At 32.8% G+C, this 22870-nt stretch overlaps 2 protein-coding genes across 2 annotated transcripts; both read left to right on the plus strand.

Moving 5' to 3' along the window:
- Window positions 1-17005: 17005 nt before the first annotated feature.
- Window positions 17006-19389, plus strand: LOC105284307. The gene is made up of 4 exons (XM_026974219.1): window positions 17006-17387; window positions 18054-18970; window positions 19065-19216; window positions 19310-19389. The coding sequence occupies exons 2-3, from the start codon at window positions 18599-18601 to the stop codon at window positions 19113-19115; spliced, it is 423 nt and encodes a 140-aa protein (XP_026830020.1). The 5' UTR covers window positions 17006-17387; window positions 18054-18598; the 3' UTR covers window positions 19116-19216; window positions 19310-19389.
- LOC113563098 lies at window positions 19313-21749 on the plus strand. Its single transcript, XM_026974221.1, has 5 exons — window positions 19313-19457; window positions 19661-19867; window positions 20161-20241; window positions 20748-20956; window positions 21050-21749. The coding sequence occupies exons 2-4, from the start codon at window positions 19802-19804 to the stop codon at window positions 20946-20948; spliced, it is 348 nt and encodes a 115-aa protein (XP_026830022.1). The 5' UTR covers window positions 19313-19457; window positions 19661-19801; the 3' UTR covers window positions 20949-20956; window positions 21050-21749.
- The last annotated feature ends 1121 nt before the right edge of the window (window positions 21750-22870 follow it).

Raw genomic sequence — 22870 nt, forward strand, 5'->3', positions numbered from 1 at the left:
AGCCGCATTAGAATTTTGCGAAAAATATATCTTTGATTATTAAAGCGAGAGAGCGCGAAGAAGTCGAGACGCTTTCCCGCCTTGTTTATATTCCAATTTTCGCTTTCATCTCGGCAACCAGCAGAGATATCGATTTCATTTAAAAAGCACAATATTCTGCATACTCTGTAGTAATATGATAGGCGCATTATAAAGTTGCGAAAATTATATCTTCGACTAGCTGGCGCTTGTTCCTCGCGCGCTCGGTATGTTTGGAAAATATAAAGCATAAAGAACGTATTTTTTTACGACGCGTACATTTTTAGAAGTTGCAAGATGATTGCACATAGCCTATGTTACTCAGGAAGATCTAAGCTGTCCACCAGTGAAAGATTTTTTCAAATCGGTTTAGTAATTTCTGAGATTACCCCGAACAATGGAACAAACTTTACCTCTTTATATATTAGTATAGATATAGTATACAGTATACATTACATTCACACAGCTTTCAGTTGTTTCGCTGATTAATAATACGTGTCAAGAACCTTGGGACTGATTGTATGTGCGACAATATTTACTTTTCCGAATTTGTTACATGATAACCAAGTCTTTTCATTCCCAATACATCTTCCGCCTAAAACTTGGCAATCACTAACCATATCGATATCATTCCAAAAGCATATTATTCTTCCTTCTCGGTACTATTGCAATAGCACATTCGAATTTTACATTTGGAATATCTTCGATTATTAAGGCGAGATAATGCACTGAATTTGCGACGTTTATGCGAGTTTCCTGCTTACAAAGTATAGTTTTTTTTTATGTCACGATAACCGTTAATGATATCGAAATTGTTCGAAAAGCACATTATTCTGCGTGCTGTGTACTATTAAGGTTGCTGGGCCCGGAGCCGAGAACTCCGAATCGAAGGTGCTGCCACGGTAGTTCGTGGTAGGACTTGTAACCTTAACCATATAAAATACAAACAACAAAACAATTCATAACGAAAGTATGTACGCATTAATATGTGTTAGAATGTTCCACCTTGTTCCTATTATATATAAGCTGCACTTTGTAACAAAGTTTTATGTAGTATATTGCGGATATTCCGATTTTAACCGAAAATGTCAGTGCAGCACGTCAGCGGCCATCTTTGTTTATGATGTCAGAGGTGAGAAAATCATGCACTTTTACGTTGCGCTTTATATCGTTAATATTCATTATTGTGCGTTACAGTGACATGTGGTGTGTGCAGCAATATCACAAAAATCTCCGGCCACTATAATTAGAGTGTGATATCATATGTGAGACTTAGTCAGTTAGCATCTTTTCTGTCCAAATTAGCCCAATTTCTAGGCTGATTTTGAGGCTACGTATTGATTGTTCCGTTTCAGGCTTAGCGGCCGGATATTTTTACAAGTATGCTGAATTGATCACGAGTGTCACCTTGTGCATATGTGTTTTTATTTCCATACAAAGCGCAACGTAAATGTGCATGATTTTCTCGCCTCTGACCTCATAAACAAAGATGGCCGCGGTGAGGACACAGCAGCCTTAAGATTACTTCATTAGAATTTTACGGTTGTAATACTTTTGATATTCAGGCGGGCGAGCGCGCCAAAGTTGTGACGTTCCTTTGTGCAGTAGCATATTATGGAATGTTCCAGTTTTTATTTTTCCTTTTAATGGTATGTAGTAATATGTTATTAAATAATAACATATTTTATACTACATATTATAACATAAAATATAACATATTATGTAACATATAACATATTATACAACAAATATAACATATAACATATTAAACATATTATAACATGCTATAATGTTATATGGTATGGTATTTGCAAGCGAAATATGAGAGCGAGTGAGTGTGAGTATGAGTATGTGTGCGTTTGTCAGCACGTTTAAGCGCCGCGCTGAGGGGAGCCGGGGCTGCCGTGTTATAATGTGATGCCGCCGTATCCTATTACCAATCGTTTATCAAAGGAAACCGCGGAATTTTCTTTGTGGTTCGCGGCAGTATAAAACTTGGAAGCAGTGTTGCCAACTTCGGGCCAGTAGAGGAGCGCAGATATACACGCGCTGTCTCTTTCTACGTATAGTTAATACTGCAATATAGCTATAGCGGGTTGACAACTGACTTCACGTTCGCTGTTGCCCGCAAAATAACAGTCCGCTAAGCTCTTCTAATACATGTTGCTGCTCACACATGTCTGTCTGTCTGTCTGTCTGTCTCTCTTTTCTTAATATTGCAATAATAAAAATTAATATAATTTTATAAAATTAAATTAAATAAATTAAATTAAACAAAATTAAGTTAAATAATAAAAATTGATGTAATATTAAAGAAAAGAATTTTTTGCAGTTCCGAATGATGGCGACAGAATAGGATAGGTAGAAAGGATAGACAGAAAAAATAAATATAAAGGATAGAAAAAAACGATAGATAGATAGTTAGATAGAAAGCTATCAAGAATAGAAAGGATAGAAAAAAGATAGATAGAAAGATTAGAAAAAAAGAAACGATAGATAGATAGATAGAAAGTTATTAAGAATAGAAAGGATAGAAAAAAGATAGAAAGATTAGAAAAAAAGAAATGATAGATAGATAGAGAGATATAAAGAATCCAATATAGAAAAAGACACGCAATGCATAGAGAGTATGAAAATTATTGTGAAGCCATTTTACACTGAATCTATAATTCACGACAGAAGTCGGAACAAAACTGTTAAAAAAAGAATATTTGAAACATCAGAAGTACATCTACACAAAAAAGTAAATAAGTAAATAAATAACTCATGTAATATACTATCTAATCTAATAAATCTACAATATGTACAATAATGAAGCTACAATATACAGTCTAATAAATAAAATAAATAAATATACTAATAAAATATACTATGCAATATACTCATCTAATATACAAGATATATAATATGTAAAATTATTACTAGAATTATATCCTTGTTCTGTCGCGAATTATAGATTGGATAAAGTGATCTTTACACTACAAGTACTAAATTATTTTTCACCGTTTTGAGTTTTTAAACTAATACTGAATTCGATAATATATTTAATATATATTGTAATATATATTACAATATATATTAAATATGTTACAATATTACTTATGATGCAAATATTATGATTTAAATTACGATAATTCGAGTAAGTTATAGTACAGAAGTAACGCTCGCGTAAACATAGTATATATTATATATTTAAGTTGTGAAGTATATTTGAGAGAATATTATTTAATAACATTTGAGGGAATAATATTTTAATACATTAATAATATGTAATTAATATATTAATAATATATTTCAGTATAATATATTTCATTCTAATTTTATTGAAGAGCGCGCGAAATAGCTAGCGCGACACCGTGTATGCCTCACGTATAGGCGGTGAGAGCATGTGACAATGTGTTTCTTTGTATTGTTACATGTACTTTGGGACAGCATTAAGCGAAGCACGTCGCATAATCTTTCTCTCTCGGTTTTACGTCTCGCGTAGAGGATGGAAGATCGCCGCGACTCCCACCATCTGCGCACTCCATACTCTTCTCGCGCCATCTCTCTACCGACAGGCTTAAAAAACTCTAACTTATCGACCCAATCGTTATGTGTGCGTCACACGGATATACGGACAGCATACCGTCCTGGCACTGAGCGAGCTCAGTCAGTCTTGTGAGAGCTGTAAGAAAGTCAGCGATTTTCGCGAGTTGCAAACATTGTAAAGTTTGTAAGGAGTTTGTTTTATTTGTTAATGACGAGTGCGTTTACCATAAGCAACCTGTACGATACTATAGAGTATAGATATATGCGGGCATCTGCGCTTTGCGAAATCCAGATCCAGTCATTGTTGAACGTCTATTAAGCTGACACAGCCACTTTAGCACAATCAAATAAAACATTCATAGAAATTTAGTGCTCTTTTGTTGCTAATTTGTTGCTCTATTCCGGATTTTGTTGCTGCAGCCATTTCTTAAAAAACAGTGGCTGTGCTAGCTTAAGTTTAACGTTAGCACAGCCATATTAAAAAAATTTTTTTAAATAAAAAACAAGGCAAAATTATTTAGTGCTATTTTGTTGCTAATTTGTTGCTTCATTCACAAATTTGTTGCACCACCCTTATCATCGGAACACTACCCATAACTATTGCACATTTAGCACAACATCCTAGAACTCGAATTTCAGGAAAAATTACGACGGATTATGTCATTTCGATTTTGTTGCTTTACATTTTCGTCAATCCCGATTTTGTTGCTCCACCCCTATGAGCAGAAAGCCACCCCTAGTTACACCTATCCAGCACAACACATTATAACTCGAATTTCAGGAAAAATTACGAAGGATTATGTCATTTCCATTTTGTTGCTTTACATTTTCGTCAATCCCGATTTTGTTGCTCCACCCCTATGAGCAGAAAGCCACCCCTAGTTACACCTATCCAGCACAACACATTATAACTCGAATTTCAGGAAAAATTACGAAGGATTATGTCATTTCCATTTTGTTGCTTTACATTTTCGTCAATCCCGATTTTGTTGCTCCACCCCTATGAGCAGAAAGCCACCCCTAGTTACACCTACCCAGCACAACACATTATAACTCGAATTTCAGGAACAATTACGACGGATTATGTCATTTCGATTTTGTTGCTTCACTTTTGATAGCTGTAGTCGAATTGGACCCCTATTAAGTTGGACCTCCCCCCCCCCCAAAGGCAAATCAAGTTCGGACCTATCAAAAAACTTAGTGCTATTTAGGTGCTAATTAGTTGCTCTAATCCCAATTTTGTTGCTCAAACCGTTTAGCAGGAAATCGCATTTAAAGTGGGGGGGGGGCAGCTTGCCATTAAGCTGGACCCCCCCGTAACGAAAACAATATAAACAGTGGTTTTACAAACAAAACAACTAAACTAGATTTAATTGCTATTTAGTTGCTCTAAGATAGTGCAAAAGAATTTTCGCAATATAACACAATTAACGAAATCACCATATACTCATCACCGCACCGCGGCGCGTCATTGCCACTCACAACAATTAGCACCTAAATAGCACTAAGTTTTTTGATAGGTCCGAACTTGATTTGCCCTGGGGGGGGAGGTCCAACTTAATAGGGGTCCAATTCGACTACAGCTATCAAAAGTGAAGCAACAAAATCGAAATGACATAATCCGTCGCAATTGTTCCTGAAATTCGAGTTATAATGTGTTGTGCTGGATAGGTGTAACTAGGGGTGGCTTTCTGCTCATAGGGATGGAGCAACAAAATCGGGATTGACGAAAATGTAAAGCAACAAAATCGAAATGACATAATCCGTCGTAATTTTTCCTGAAATTCGAGTTCTAGGATGTTGTGCTAAATGCGCAATAGTTAAGGGTAGTGTTCCGATGATAAGGGTGGTGCAACAAATTTGTGAATGAAGCAACAAATTAGCAACAAAATAGCACTAAATAATTTTGCCTTGTTTTTTATTTAAAAAAATTTTTTTAATATGGCTGTGCTAACTTTAAACTTAAGCTAGCACAGTCACTGTTTTTTAAGAAATGGCTGCAGCAACAAAATCCAGAATAGAGCAACAAATTAGCAACAAAAGAACACTAAATTTCTATGAATGTTTTATTTGATTGTGTTAAAGTGGCTGTGTCAGCTTAATAGACGTCATTGTTGATGTATGCCAGCATAAGGAACCATGTAAGTATACATCTTATAAATGTAACATTTATTAGAGTATTGTCGGTTATGTAATGTGTTCGCGTTTTATGTTGTAAGACATCATCTAAGCTAGTGTAATGAAAACTTGCGGGAGAAAGAGTTAAGAGATAAAACAGACAAAGTTAAGTTAAATATTAATAAATTTCACATTTTTATGTATTATGTATATGAATTATACACGACATACGTTATATGTAGTGTCCGACCGAAGATTCGGTTTCGGTTATGGCCAGTTTTGGCCCAAAATATGATGTTCGGCTGAAGTTTCAGTTTTGACTAAAAACAGCCGAATCAGCAAAACTTAGTTTCGGTCGGACACTAGTTTTATGTATTATACATTTATTACAACGTATGTTGTATTATGTATATACGTATGTTGTGTATAATTCATATATAATACATAATCATAAAAATGCACTAGCTTAGATGAAATCTTACAACATAAAACGCATTACATAACCGACAATAATCTAATAAATGTTATATTTATACGAGTTATAACATGATATTATTTTCTAGTTATAAGATCACTGTCTAGAATAAAAAAATAATATAGACATAAATATTATTTCTCTTCATGGATAACTGATCAATTATTTTAATAGAATGCCTTTACTAAATACAGAACATTTTATAAAAAATGATTATACATTATCATTATCAGAGAAAGAAAATATTTTAAAGTCAGTTTTCTTATGTTTAATTTATTGTTTCCTATCTATTAATAAATTTTTAATATTAATTATTTAAATATTTATTTCTACCTTTTATAAATATTGATATACAAATAAAAGACTGAAATTTTCTTCCAGAAATGATGTATTTTTTAGTAAAGTTTGATAATGGAGAACACCATGTGTTATCATCAAAACGAGTTAAGATTATTCAAGGAAAAAACTGTATTATTAAATACAAAAATGGGGCAAAATATAGCGGCGATTTAATTGACATCTCTGGTATGTATTAATATAGTAAAGAAAAATATTACATTATGGTAAAACATAAGATCAAATAGTAAATTAAAATTAGATTTTTATTTAATGTATATAATAAACATTTGTTTTGAAACATTTTCTCTATTATTTCTTAATCTTATATTTTATTATATTAAAATCTATTTATTTTGTAAAAACTTTAATAATATTAACTTTTATATTACTAAAATATTTTAATTATTATATATATAATTATCATTGTATATACATTTTAATTATTATTAGCAAATTTGGTTGGATGCACTAGTGTGCACATTAAAGATTCTTGTAGTAATCAATCTTGTAGTAATCAAATTTACAATATGTAACTAAAAACAATGAAATAATTAATACTACATACATAATTAATACAAATTATAATTATTTATTCGTATTGAATAACAATAATAATATTTGTATTATCTTACTGTTTTAATTACTTGTACTCTGTAAGTTTGTATTTGATAGCTTTTAATGTGCACTAATGCATTCAACTAGATTTGCGTTATATTGTTGCGTCCGGGCGGGCTCCAGTCGTCTCGCGCTTACGCCGCACACGCTCGCTGTCACTCGCGCACTCTCAATGATAACACTCGCGCGTATATAAAAGAACAGAAACTTTATTATTAAGAACTCGTAAGACAATCCGTAAGAATATCCGTAAAACGATTAGAGCGATTCGTAACACGTCCAGCTGTCACCGTAGCTGAGCTTCATCTCATCCCGCTTGTCTTGTTACTTCCTTACTCGGAGACCGAACTGTCTTCTTTCAATATCGATCTCTTGAAGCTGTTCCGTATACCGCATGCCACGCTCGGCACGGGCGCAACAATATTATTCATTTTATGCTTGTTGTATTTCATTGTTATATATTCCTTATTAAACAAAATTCTCACATAACTAAGAAGTAATATTTAGTTAATATTAGAAAATAAGGTGTGTATTATTAAACTGTAATATTTAAATATAATATAGTATAGCGTCAAAGGAATTAATAAAAAATCACAAACTTATTATAATTGACAACTGTGGTTTGCACTTGATAAGGACTCAAATTGTAGTCCAAACGTTGTGCTGTGGTTACCATCAACAAAGTTGCCAGTGTGGTCGAGTATTACTTCATTATTTATAATAGACAAAGTTTATGTGAGTTTATCAGTTATTTCCGCAACTAAATATTTACTATATTCTATATATTCTATATATTTATTATATTATTTTTTATCCTGACTATGGGTTTTTCTAAAAATGTTACACTGTATATACGTGTAGAATGCGAACGAAGAAATTCCACATAAGTTTGAAAACAGTGCCGGATATACATATAGTATAATGAATATTGGGTCGTATGAATTGTGTGTATATGTCCGATAGATTCGTATAAGCTTTGATACTTTACATCATAGTAAATATAGTAATTGTAAATATACTTGATTTGATTCCTTTATGTATCTTAATATTGTATTAGACAGTATCATTTACTTTTATTACATTGATAACATTGTCCAACATTTTTGTAGCACGAGTGTTACATTGTTAAGCTAAAAGTTCACATTCTCACATGGCATAAACGAAATTTGGGGAAAACAATTTGCTGCCGGTGCTACAATGTCATGAAATCCCTCAAAATCATTGTTTTTGGCCTTTTTGACGCTATTTTTCTCAAAATTGTGACGTAATGGCCAAATTTGGACAACGGATTTATGTTCAGCAGGCAAAAGTAGGTACATTAGAAATGATTATTCACACTCGTGTTACAAAAAAGTCATATTTTGTTGGACAGTGTAATTAATGTATCTGGATATAATACAATTTCCATTAATATGTATAACAACGTTTGTTTTTAGAATCCGAAGATGAATTTAAAAAACTCCAAGAAAGAATAGAACTTGAATCATTTCAAAATATCAAAAGAAGAGGATCTCGTCACTATGTTACTAAAAACAATGATGCAATACAATTAATTCCTTGCTCGATTGATAAAGTAACATTGTGAGACCTTCTATTCAAGTATCTGACACATTTGATTCTTCAACTATCAATCGTAATACGAATAATCAAAAAGAACACCAAATCGTTTGCTCTACACCGATTAATAATAAAACATTGCATAATTCTGATATTGAATTATCAAGCATATTAAATAATAAACTACGTGACACTGCCGATAATAATCAAGCTACTAAAACAATAAAAGAGAGCATAACAAATAATAATATAATTGAAAATAATACATTAAGTTCAGCACCTACTGGTATTATAGACATTTTAAATGTTATTGGCGATGATTGGATGACAGATGATGAATAGGATGATAATGATCTTCATCTTAACAACAATTCTAATAATCATGACGATCAAGAAAATAATAAATGTGATCATAGCGATGAGTTAGCAGATGATCCAGATTATTTGTTAAATCAAAATAGTATTAACAATATAGACATTTTAAATGCTCCCGACGATAATTATATGACATATTCAGTTGATAATGAATGTGATAAGAATGATCTTAATCATAATAATGACGAATTAGTAACAGACTCAGATTATTCTCCTAATGAAAAAAGTACCAAGAATAGTACCGACAATACCCATGAAACTTCCAAGAATAGTACCGACAATACCCATGGAACTTCCAAGAATAGTACCAACAATACTCATGGAACTTTACAGTCACATTCAAAAGAAGATTCATCAATGGAAATTTCCGCTCTGCACAATGTACCACCTCTTGATATACGCAAGGTACAAGTTCCATATTCAAAAGACTCTTCTTCAAGAAAAATAGTTAAGAAATATTTTTGTCCATATTGCAACACATTACAAACAAAATTTGCCCGACATCTTGAATTAAAACATAAAACAGAAGATGATGTCCAAAAGTTTATACATATTAAAAAAGGAACTCATATGAACGAGCACAAATTATCGCAGTTATCCGTAATCGTGGCAATTTATTACATAATACACATAAAGAACTAAACATAGGTGTATTTATAACAGTTAGACAACGTCAGCGTAAATATAAAAACACTGCTGAAGATTATATTTGTTGCGTGAATTGTAAAGGTTTTTATTCAAAACGTATAATACGTCTTCATTTTAGTAAGTGCAAACAAACACATAAGAAAGGTATACGTGAAATTACTGTTATGGGGAGACGACTGACAGGATATATTCATACTTCTGCTAATGAAGTTCTTCGTAAAGTTATATTCCCTGTCCTAAGAGATGACGCAGTTACAAGATGCATTAAATATGATGAATTATTAATATTATTTGGCAATAAACTTTGTGACAGATATACAAATGTTTATCAACATGATATAATAAGAGCACACTTACGATTGTTGGGACGTTATAAGCTTGCTATTCAAAATATTAAGAAAGAAATTGATGATTTTCAATTGATTTTTCAACCTCAATATTTTAATGCAGCTGTCGATGCACGTAGAATAGTTGCCAAATGGGACACATCTATAATGTGGTTTAAAACACCTGCTGTTGCTAATACGCTTACTACTTTACTAAAAAAGTGTGCTACTACATTAAAAGCTGAGTGTATAAAAAAACAAGATTATAAAAAAAGAGGCTATCGATGATTTTCTTATTTTGTAGCACGAAGAAGTTCCAACTCTAATAAATAAGAAAGCTATTGAAGATCAAATAAGATGTAAACGACAAAGGAAAGTAATTCTTCTTTCAAAACAAGACATTAAATTATTATACGATTACTTGAAAGAACAATGCGAAGCTTCTCTTCATATTCTAAAAAAGAATTTTGATTTATCAGCATGGAAAAGCTTAACCGAATGTACATTAATATTAGTTCAAATATTTAATCGCAGAAGAGCGGGTGAAATTGAAAGGCTTACAATAGCAGATTATAAAAATCAGAAAACTTTAGACAAAAATGTAAATCCAGATCTTTATGAAAAGCTATCTGAAGAATCTCGATAATATGCTAAAAAATTTGCAAGAATAACAATTCGTGGCAAGTTAGGTAGAACTGTACCTGTTTTACTTAATGCAATTGTAATAAAATCTATAGATACAATTCTCAAATATCGAAAAAAAGCTGGAGTAAAATTAAATAATGAATATATCTTTAGTGTTCCAAACGCAACTAAAGTGAAAAAGAAATATTTAAGAGCCTGTCCTCTTATGAGAAAATTTTCTCACGAATGTGGTGCAACCATTCCATCTTCTTTACGAGGAACCACTTTTCGAAAACAAATTGCTACATATACTGCAATGTTGAATATTGAAGATATTCAAGTTGATAATCTCGCTAATTTTATGAGACACGCCAAAGAAATACACAAAAGTATTTATAGAATGCCGATTCCAATAAAAGAAATGACGGATGTATCTCGGTTATTGGAAGCTGCAATGGGGAATGATGACAACGATAACGAAGCTTGTAACAATAATATCTCTGACACTGATAGTGCATCGCAATTAAGTATCACCTCCGAAGAAATTGCGCAAAAAAATAATTATATTCCAGATTCCGATAACGATAATTTTGATGACGAGACTATAGAGCATTCTAGTAATCACACTGCACGTACATCTCATTCTGAACATTGTAATAGTAAGTTCTTTTGCTTTTGTTTATTCAACTTTCATTTAATATTTATTCAACTTTATATTATTTGGTAGATTTTATATCTTTTATATCTGTTTTTTAATTTCACAATATACATTTATCAATTTTTTATAAAGTAATTGAATTTATATCTTCATTTTATTTAGATTCTCAATTTGAGAAAGCAGAATGTAAGGAGAAAAAAAACAAACAAGTTCTAATCTTCAACGTCGCAGCAGTGAGTTTCATTATTGTATTAATATATATTTAATGGATTTATTTCATGTATTTCTATAACTGTTTTAAATACACTACTCACAAAAATTAGAGGAACATCAAACTTTTCTTAAAAAATAGGCAAACTTCAAGCAGCTGTAACTTTGTTAAAAATGAATGAAATTTAAATTTAAAAAAGGATTTTAAAGCTTGAAACTTCTACTTTCAAACGGTTGCCATGAGTTTAAATTTCTGTGACGTTTGGTAATTTTTACATACAAAAAACTGCGAACTGGACAAAATAAGAAATTTTCTTTTCACTTTGAAGGTCTGTCACGTATCAAAAAACATCTGCGAAAATTCTCGACTTTTTATTGTAAAAGACTGAAGTTTTCGCTACAAAACGTTTTTTTTTTATTTTTCTACGAGTTTTTGTTACTGAGTTATCTCCGATTAAATAAAAATTGGCATTGTTTACTTTGATTGCTCATAACTCCGGTAAAAATCATCGCACAGCAATTTACAAAACGGATTCTTAAAGCTGAAACTTTGCTCTATTGAACGGTATACTTGTCCAAATTTTTTCGAAAACATGTAACCATGCTGAAAATGGATGAATATAACGTAAAAATGAATGATTTTTCACTTTGTTATTTTGACCTTAAAAACAATCGTACAGAATGACAAAAACATTTGTTCTTCACATTTTTTTATACTTTTCAATACCATGAATTTGACAAAAATTTGCCGAATAGCTATAAGATTTGTTTCATGGTTGCCACTGTGGTTTTATGGGACAAAACTAAGAAATTGCTTAATTTCAGTAAGATAAAATGGAAAATAATGTTAATTAATGTTAAAAAATTGATTTCTAGCGCACTATATTAATCTTTATTAAGTCAGCAATAACAAAGTACACACTTTTCTACCAAAAGTTGAAAAATTTTGTGAACCGCCGGCGTTAGTTTTATCCAAAGCGTACCACGTGGAATTGTTGAAAAAAAATATGGAATGTTTTTTTGTTATATTCCGCTTTTCTATGTCCAATTAAAGAAATTTCAGGCTGTTTGAATGTAAAACAAAATAAAAAAACAAAAAAACAGTTTTACAGTCATCTGATTATATTTTCCACAAAGTATAAATGTTATGTTGCTTCACGGACTTTATACGTCCCTGAAAAGTTAGCCAATCACTGCAGCGATGCCAAATTCTGGGTACAGTAGTATGGAGGGGATAATAGTGCAGATGATTCTCGTAAAGCACACAAGCTCTGCTCATTTTATCCCGAGCACTCACTCTGCTAAGTAGTGTTTCATCCGATCTCAAATACTTGAGCGACAAACCAATTCAATCAGTTCTACAACGAAAAATATAGAAAGTTTGTACAAGCACGCACGCACACACAAAACGAAGTGTAAATCCGACCGTGCGACCTCCAATATAACAAAAAAACATTCTATATTTTTCGTTGTAGAACTGATTGAATTGGTTTGTCGCTCAAGTATTTGAGATCGGATGAAACACTACTTAGCAGAGTGAGTGCTCGGGATAAAATGAGCAGAGCTTGTGTGCTTTACGAGAATCATCTGCACTATTATCCCCTCCATACTACTGTACCCAGAATTTGGCATCGCTGCAGTGATTGGCTAACTTTTCAGGGACGTATAAAGTCCGTGAAGCAACATAACATTTATACTTTGTGGAAAATATAATCAGATGACTGTAAAACTGTGTTTTTTTGTTTTTTTATTTTGTTTTACATTCAAACAGCCTGAAATTTCTTTAATTGGACACAGAAAAGCGGAATATAACAAAAAAACACAGAATATAATAAAAACATTTATAGTAAGTAAAAAAGTATTTATTATATGTATAAAGCTTTTAAGTCGCTTACAGCGCCACGTATAAAGAAAAAGAAAAAAAAGTGCTGTAGCGTGTTACGTCCCATTCGACTTTGTGCACTTGAGTAACAAACTCATACAACGCAAGATATAGAAATTTTATACAAGGATCATAAAATTCATTTACTCTGTTATTTTTTATTTTTTACAATGACTAATATTACGGATCTTCCCGAAGATGTGATAGAAAAAATTCTGGGTTTTAACGAAATCAGTGTCCAAGATTTCGTAAACTTTTTCTCCACGTGCAAGCAATACTATCAAATGCTTGAAAACAACAACAGAATTTGGCGGTTGAAATTTGATTACAGGTATTTTCTGTTTCCTTGTAATTAGATTTAATTAACAAGTTTAATTAGTTTAATCAAGATATTTTCGACATCAATTTTTAACAGTAAATAAGTATATAGTATTTATACTGTTTCATTCCCCTTACAAAATCATCTTCATTGAAAGCTTTATAGAGCCGAAATTCTTCGCATGGCAACCACGTGTCTGCATAATGCAAACATGACGGACCTAGAACCACGTGGGCAGATCTTCTAGCATAAAAGTCACTTGCATTTAGTACAGAAGAAAATTTTCTTTCTATTCTGAATAATCTCTGCTAAATGATGTAATTTTGCATAGATGCCGTGATTTTCAGTCGTGTGCGTGTGCGTTTTTCATTTAAACTGGTAGTCCTGCATTGCGACGTACTGAGGATACATACACGTGTACGCACAGCGGCGCTAATGCTGTCCGTATATCCGTGTGACTCCTCACATACACAAACATACAGCGATAGGCGGGAGCGTGTGTAACCCGATCGATGTATGTGTATGTGTATGTGAGGAGTCACACGGATATACGGAATCCGCCGGATTCCGTATTACGGATAGCATTAATGCCGCCGCGCGTACTTTATGATTGTATTATCTATTATATAAAATAGTGGGGCCGTTATTCATGTTAGAATTTTAAGGAGGCCAGGTAAAAGCAACGATTTTTTACGCGAAAAGAAACAAGAAATTGGGTTTATTTAGCAACTAAATGTACAATGTGAAACGCGACTAATTCTTTGAAAAGAGACTCAACATTCGTCCTCGTTGACGACCGCTTGCACTTATTAAAATAACGCGAGTCTCCTCTCTTTAGATATTTTCTTAATTTTTGTATAAGTAATATGTTTAATTTCAAGTTCCTTAAAATTTGTTACTATGAAAATGCTTTTATTTATACAAATAGATATTCAATGATTTGCAAAATTATAGTTTTTTCTTTTAGATGGCCCGGTTTGAAAAACGTGTGGCAAAAAGATATGCGGAAAAGACACTTAAATTTTCAAAAATTGTTTAAAGCACGAGTACAATGTATGAAAGAATTGCGGCATTTTTTGACACAAGTGGGCGGAAAGTACTACTGCAATTCTGATTCTAATGAGTGTTCGGAGTTATATATGGATAAGGACTACAGTAGGTTGGGTATTTTCGATCCTTGGAATCATTACATGGATGTAATTGTCAATGAGGAAGACCTTAACTTATTGCTTCATCCAAATGAAACGACACATCACTTGTATTATTATTTATTTATGGATGAGTTAAAAAGTCTACATGAACGGTCGCAGAGGTGAGATTCAATCAATAATAAATATTTCTAAAAGTTTCTACGGATAATTAAGTGATAATACTATAAGGTATATGTTAAGGAGATAAAATACTTATTGCACAATTAATATACAAAATGTTTTAATGTTTAGTGAACATAGGACTGATCTCACATATATTTATTATGGTAAAGAGCTTCTGGCATATGTGAGGCATCATTGTCTAAAACCCGTATGGTAGGAATTTATGAATCGTCCTGCTGAACAGCAGCTATTTGAAGAGATAATCACTTTTGTCACACAGTGGTTCAATCCTGAGATAGATATCTTTTATTCGGATATGGAAAAGGAGCTAGATCAAATTGCACAAGATGTGATGGAATATCTTAAAATTGAGAATTTCAGACATCCAATATTCAAGATATCTCAAGAGCAGTTCTCAGTTTGGAAACGCAATGATCTCGATCAAGATCAATGGGACAACTGTGATGCAATACAGATTCTAGACATTCTTGTAAAGATATTCTTCCATAAACTAAAGTATCACGAAATTATATTATCTGGAACAGTAAATATCATTCGAAACTATCTTATGTATAAATTACTTAAATTATATTTTATAATACATTACGATCAGATTATGTTATATCTACAGCTTCTTATGTATTGTTCCTTATAAAGGATAATATTTTTGTTTCTTAAATTGTGACAGATTTTAAGAGAAAAAAATGTGTATATCGTACCGGTGGCAATCCTATTCCAGAGTATTGCAAGACGACTCGGTATACGCTGCGATCTACTGTTTTCCTAAACTTGACTTATTGTCGGAAAAGTATTGGTTATTAAAATGGAAGCCAAAGTATGGTTAAACTAATTTTAATTTGGACTAATAATATCCTTCTTAACTTATCATTTTTCTTTCGCACTTATGTATACCTTTTCATTATTTTATTGCAGTAGTGTAACAAACGAGTATTTTTATATTGATATCTTATTCGATAGAATCATTCTCAATGAAAATGACTGGTCCAGAATGTGTGAAGTTATAGGATGTCAGATAAATACTGATATATATCGTAAACTAAATGTCTCAGAGGTAATTATATATAATATAGTTTATAATATAGCAGATCTTCAAATGGAACAAGAATTCTTAAAAGTAACAAGATTCAAATACAATAATTGGTCACAAACATGCAAGTTGGTATAAATATGTTAAATTACTGACACATTCGTTTCTAAATCCAAAACAATTTTTCGTTTTTCAGAATTTTAGTTTAATCTATGAATGTAATGTTTGTTTTAGTTGACGTTAGAATTGGGTGACTATTTTATATCGAGACGAAGTCGTTTTAATACTAATATAATTTATGGTTATATCATTCCATACTTGGATAAAGCAACTCGTTGGTTTCGGAAGCTTGAAGATCTGGTAAAACAAGAGGAAGAATATCTGCCGACCTTAATACGGGAAGAAGAAGATGTAGTTGCTTTCAGAAATAGATTACACGAGGTACCTGAATAAATTTATAAGCAAAGAAATGAGATTCTTGTAGTTTTCTCTTCTTTCTTTTGCGTAAGATTGATTAATATATTTTTACGTAATGAGAATATAGAACAATTGTAATGCTGGTATTGTGTATATTAATAATTTATTTAGGTTTTTACATAAATCTTTTCGTTATAAGTACTGATATGGCTTGAAGTAAGCGTATTACATATTTGTATTACATATTTATCTGCTGGAAGAAAAGTTTTCTAAACAATTCTCGTGTTTCCACATATAATATATTTATTTATATTGCTTTTCATATATTGTTTTCCATAATGATTACGATAACATACCTACCCGAAGAAATGGTACAGACAATTCTGAACTGTAACATTATCAGTTTCCAAGATATTGTAAATTTCTTCTCCACGTGCAAGCATTTCTATCAAATGATCAACGACGAAAATGCATTCTGGCGACAGAAATTTTATAAAAGGTGTTCCGTACTTTTTTATATATCGCTTTTTTTATTATGATTTCGTTTGGGTATTTCGCGACGTCGTACGTCACTGGGCTATTGTCGCCGTTTCGTTGTTTTTCCCGAGTCGCGCGGCGCGAACGCGAGCTCGTAGAGCCAGAACGAGTCCGTACGGGCATGCGAACAGAAGCAGAAGCAGCCCAAGTATATTTTTATATAGTGCGATTAGTGGACCGTAAAAAGTAAAATCGTTTGTGCTCTAAATATAATAAGTAAAACGAAGCTCAAAATATTTTCTCGCCCCACCTGGAAATACGTGGAGACGAGGGCGTCATTACAGACGCGGCGGATCGACACGACACAGGGTCGTGGCTCGATTGCATCGAAAGGTGCGACACCGCGCACGAGGCACGGAAGCTTCACAAAACAAAAGGTATTATCTATTTTTTTGTATTATATTTTCTTTCTTTTCTTTTCTTCTTTTCTTCTATTTTCTCTTTTCTTCTCATTTAAAATAGTTCCGCCGTTGTGATTGATTGTAAATTGTAAGTATTGATGATACATAAATTACACATGTACGTGTACTTCACGACTGTATAGTAAATTATATTATGCATTTATGACACTAATTTTTAATAAATATCAAATATAGTACAGTTTGTTCCGCCAGGAAAATTCACAGTAACAATTTTTTTTACGACAACACTGGCAACTTTATTAAAACGTCGTTTTTTCTGAATTTTAATAAAGTTGCCAGTGGTGTCGTCAAAAAAAATTGTTTAATAAATATGTTTTTTTTGCTGCTTTATTCCTCTTACAAAGTTCACGTTATTCAAACAGCTTAGAATCGAATTTCTTTGCGACCACGTGTCTATACGTGTATATACTATGTAGTACTGTGCCTATTGTAAGCGACCGATCAGTGTTTCTCATCCTAGACATAAGGGGTAGCTTAGTGGACTATACGCATGCGCGTATACTTTATGACTCTCTATTATACAATACGTTTTACTTGTTGCTGCTCAAAAACGTTTAAGAGTTTTATTTTACACGTTATTGGCAAAATTAAGTATACCCTGTTCTTACATTATTATTCCAGTTGGCCTGATTTGAAAAACATTTGTAAAGAAGAGGAGCACAAAGAATGTCTAGACTTTAAGGAATTAGTAGGAGCACGATTAAACTGTAGAAAAGAATTGCACCCTTTTTTGACGAAATTGAGCGAAAAGCATTATTATTGCTTTTATGAATCTTTGTTGAGTGAAGATATTACTTGGCGCATGTGGTTGGACGAGTATCGTTATCGGAGCCACTCGAAAAAAGTATTTGTCGAGGAGAAAGAGCTTGATGCATTAATGCATTCTAATAAAGTGACACATCACTTGTATTATTATTTACTTATGGATAAGTTAAGAAGTTTATATAAACGATCATAGAGGTGAGATTCAATCAATAATGAATATTTTTAAAAGTCTCTACGGATAATTAAGTAATACTATAACGTATATGTTAAAGAGATAAAATACTTATTGCACAATTAATATACAAAATGTTTTAATTTTTAGTGAACATAGGACTGATCTCACACATATTTATTACGGTAAAGAGCTTCTGCCACATGTGAGGCATCATTATCTAAAACCCATGTGGCATGAATTTATGAATCGTCCTATTAAGCAGCAGATATTGGAAGAGGCGGCAACTCTTGTTGCACAATGGTTCCAACCGGAGCAACATATCTCTTACTCGCATGTAACAACGGAGCTGGAGAATATTGCACAACAAGTGATAGAGCGTCTTGAAGTTGTGAATCCTCAGCATCAAATATTCTCGGTATCTCGTGAACAGATCTCGTCTTGGAAATCCAATAATATCGATAAAGATGAATGGAACAACAGTGATGCAAGAGAGATTTTAAATATTCTTTCCGAGATATTATTTCAGAAACAAAAGTTCCAAGGAATTAGAACTTTTGGGAATACAGATTTCCTTCAAAACTACTTATGTGTAAATTACGTAAGTTATAGCTTATAAAACATTAGAATCAGATTATGTATAGCTTCATATTATTTTTTAAACGCTAATATCTTTGTTTCTTAAATTGCGACAGGTTTTAAAAGAAAAGTGTGGTTATATTGTTCTACTGGCAATCGTATTCTAGGCTGTTGCCAGAAGACTTGGGGTATGCTGTAATCTGTTGTCTTTTCCTGTACTTGAAGTTTCGAGGGAAGATTATTGGTTATTGCAGTGGAAGCCAAAATGGTTAAACTAATTTTTATTTGGATTAATTACATCTTTCTTAAATTTTCATTTTTTTCGAACTTATATATATTTTTCCATTTTATTTTATTGCAGTAATGTAACAAATCCTGATGATGAGGTTTTGTATATCGATGTCTTACACGGTGGAATCATTTTAAATAAAAATAACTGGTCCAGAATTTGTGAGGTTGTACAATGTTCCATAAGTTCTGATGGATATTACAGAATAAATTCCTTAGAGGTAATTATGTATAAAATATCATATCTATTAAATGAAATAAGAATTCATAAAATTAACGATTCAAATATAAGTAGTCACAAACACATGCAATTTGGTATAGATTTATTAAATCTCTGATACATCAAATTCGTTCATAATTCAGAAAAACAATGTTTTGTTTTCAATAATTTTAGTTTTATTTATGAATATGATGTTCGTTTTAGCTGACAGCATATTTGAGTTCCTGTTTTGCTGCAGCAGACGATTTTGTTGATTCTGTTTATCATCACATAAACTGGAAGAATGAAGTTTGTTGGTTTTCGAAGCTTCTACTTCTCTTAAAACAAAAAGGAATATATATAACGATGGTAAATTCTGATATGTGGAGACCAAATTATGGAATGCTTGTTACTTTTTGTAAGTTGCTACAGGTACGTCAATAAATTTATACCTAAAGAAAAGAAACAAAAATAAAATTTCTGCAGTTTTCTCGTTTTTCTTTTACGTAAGATTAATTCATGTTTATTGATTAATATATTTTTGCATGATGAAAATGTCTCCATATAATAATGAACTTTATTTAGTCTTTTACATAAATCTTTTCATTACAAGTATCGATATGTTTTGAAGTAAGCATATTATCACATATTTGTCAAGATATTTATAAAATATCTGCTGGAAGAAAAGTTTTCTAAACAAATTTCGTGTTTTTACATATGTGCAGACTGAATACATTATTATACACAATCCAAGCAGATGCATCGATTTTGCACGAGATATAGTAATAACCAGGAGCAGATCTGGGGTATGTGTGTGTGCGTGCTCGTGCATGCGCGCGCGCGCACGTGTGTGTGTGTGTGTGTGTGTGTGTGTGTGTGTGTGTGTGTGTGTGTGTGTGTGTGTGTGATCTATAAAGATTCTATACCATGTGCACATAAAGAAACATAAGCAGAATATTCTGCGGATAATTATGTTATTTTAGTTATTTTACATCACGATGACATTCTGAAAAAGATGATCTCCTTATATAATATAATACAAGAGGAAAAGGAAGCATAAATGTATAAAAATGTAGAAATGTAGATTCTAATCTTGATTGTGCATTAAATTTGAGCAGTTCGCGAGCGTTACTGACGATGGAAACCGCTATTATTATATACTTATGTAGACACCACAAGTCGTTTACTCCAATTTACCTCCTTTCAAAAGATCATCTCTTTTGGAAATGTGTTTGAAGTTACAACAGAAACAGATTACTACAAATTACCAGAAAGATATAATTATTTCGTATCATTACTTTCCACTTTCTAGTCATATGAAGAACATTTCACGCCCGAACCGAAAAAGAGGACACCAGAAATGAGATTCGCGGTTGGTATGGTCGTGAAAAATGTCCAGGTGGATCTGACAGGCGTGATAATCGGATGGCTGGACACAAAAACCTTGGCAAATGTATCCCGATTTGCCAGACGGATGTTATTACATAGTCCTTTGCGAAGACTTGCCACCTGAATTTCAAGGTATAAACACACACTGTATTATATAAATTGTGTTATTCCGAGTTATGTATATTTACTATATATAGTAATATGCATGTATATCTTTTATTTCAGTGACTTTGGAAATGGTAGATAAGCCAGAACCTATCAATACCGATGAAATCGGCAGATACTTTTCCAATTTCAATGGTAGTTTTTATACGCCAAATGAAGTGCTGGCAAAAGAGTATGCAGAAGACGTGGTATACTTAACTACTCACCTGTTACGACAACTTACCCTTAATATCAACCCTTAATATCACGGAAGTATTCTTTTTTAATAATATAATATTTGTATACACATATAACATTTTTAATATTGTTTATCTCGTTTTTAATGATTAGAAAATTATATAAGTCGGAAAAAGTTTGTCGCATTTTCGCTCTGTTGGAACAGATTTAGCTATATTAGGAAAAATCGGTCTCTGTCTGAGGGTTGGTCAGGTAAATCGATATCTATGGTTGTATTGGGTGAAACGATGTCGGTATTTATACCGGGCAAGAACATGCACTTTCCTACCTTGCAGAGTTTTGTATCGGGTTGCATGTGTCGCCGGTGATGGCACAACAAAATGGAACACGGTAAATTCTACATAGCGGGGTTGTAGATTTCAAGATTACGTCTACACGGATTATTTACGTTTAATTTTCTAGATACTAATAGAATGAAAAGAACGAACATGATATTATATTAGAAATATATGAATCTTATGTATGATTAAATATAACTCTTCTGTAAAAAAAATCTTGAATATATAACACAATTGATAAAATAAATATTCTTTATCGAAATCGGGAATCAAAATTAATGTACGTATGACGTTCAGAAACTTTTTGCTCCTTGATATCAATTTGAATTTTTCATTTAATCTGCAATAATCCATAGAAACTGAATAATTTACAAAGAACCCTTGAATAAGAACAATACTTGCAAAGAATAAGACTTTCTTCTCATCAAAATCGCGATTTATTCTCGAAATTTTCAAACCATCTGTCCGGATTCGAATCATATAGGTGCAAGCGTAACCATTAGTCGCATTATGATTCGTGCATCTTTTTATCGTTATCGTTTACCGAGCAGGCGATAACGACGTTCATCTTGACGACGCGACGTAAACGACGGGTTCCTCGTCGAGGAGGCTTAGCTCGCCGCAGACGTAATCGACGGAGAAGAAGGAAGTCCCAGCGTAGAGTGGTTCGATTTCGGTGAGGTGGGATGGGGGGAGGGGGACAGAGATCTCAGCTGGAGAAACCGCGATACGTGATCTTTGCATTGCAGACTGGGCGAAAAAATGTAATGTCCCAAGACGTTACTATATTCGACGACTGCAAATTAACCAACGTGAAACTGTATCTAAACTCGGAATGTTATCCATACGACGACCTGAATTTGGATTTTGAGAGGAACAAATACGCCATCCTGTACGACATGTATTCACGTTTTCGTAGGGCGTATTATGGATGCGACTGCGCCGAGGCATATTTGACCACTACCAACTTTCTTCTTCGCGGTCCTTTCGTGGTTATCGATTGTTCGCGACAGAACGAGTCTATCAAGAGTGCTACCGTAGATGTACGATTAGAGTTTGACTGCAAAGAGAATATGCCTGCGAATACTACCGCTTACTGCCTCATAATGCACGATCGCGTGGTCGAATACAGTCCATTGACCAACGTTGTGCGCAGAATTGTATAAAGTGCATCGTCAGCAGATATCTCTCTTTATAACTACGGACCGTTGCGAGTGTGAGTGATTAGTCCAGGGAAACTCGTCATGTCCGTACCGACATTCGTGGACCTGCAGGGCTTCATCGTCGACAGACACTTCGTCGTGAAGGAGTTTGCAGCTCTCAGAGAGGGATGTGTTCTCTCGCACTATATCTTTGGACCCTACGA

The sequence above is a fragment of the Ooceraea biroi genome, chromosome 12 (genome assembly GCF_003672135.1).
Source record: "Ooceraea biroi isolate clonal line C1 chromosome 12, Obir_v5.4, whole genome shotgun sequence".
Classification (NCBI taxonomy): Eukaryota; Metazoa; Arthropoda; class Insecta; order Hymenoptera; family Formicidae; genus Ooceraea; species Ooceraea biroi.

Excerpts from the sequence above, each read along its gene's own strand:
- LOC113563098 (XM_026974221.1), top strand. The coding sequence starts at position 19,802 with ATGGTAAATTCTGATATGTGGAGACCAAATTATGGAATGCTTGTTACT. Across the intron at positions 19,868-20,160 it reads CTTTTTGTAAGTTGCTACAG|ACTGAATACATTATTATACA; the intron begins GTACGTCAATAA and ends ACATATGTGCAG. Across the intron at positions 20,242-20,747 it reads TAACCAGGAGCAGATCTGGG|TCATATGAAGAACATTTCAC; the intron begins GTATGTGTGTGT and ends TCCACTTTCTAG.
- LOC105284307 (XM_026974219.1), top strand. The coding sequence starts at position 18,599 with ATGTGGCATGAATTTATGAATCGTCCTATTAAGCAGCAGATATTGGAA. Across the intron at positions 18,971-19,064 it reads ACTACTTATGTGTAAATTAC|GTTTTAAAAGAAAAGTGTGG; the intron begins GTAAGTTATAGC and ends AAATTGCGACAG.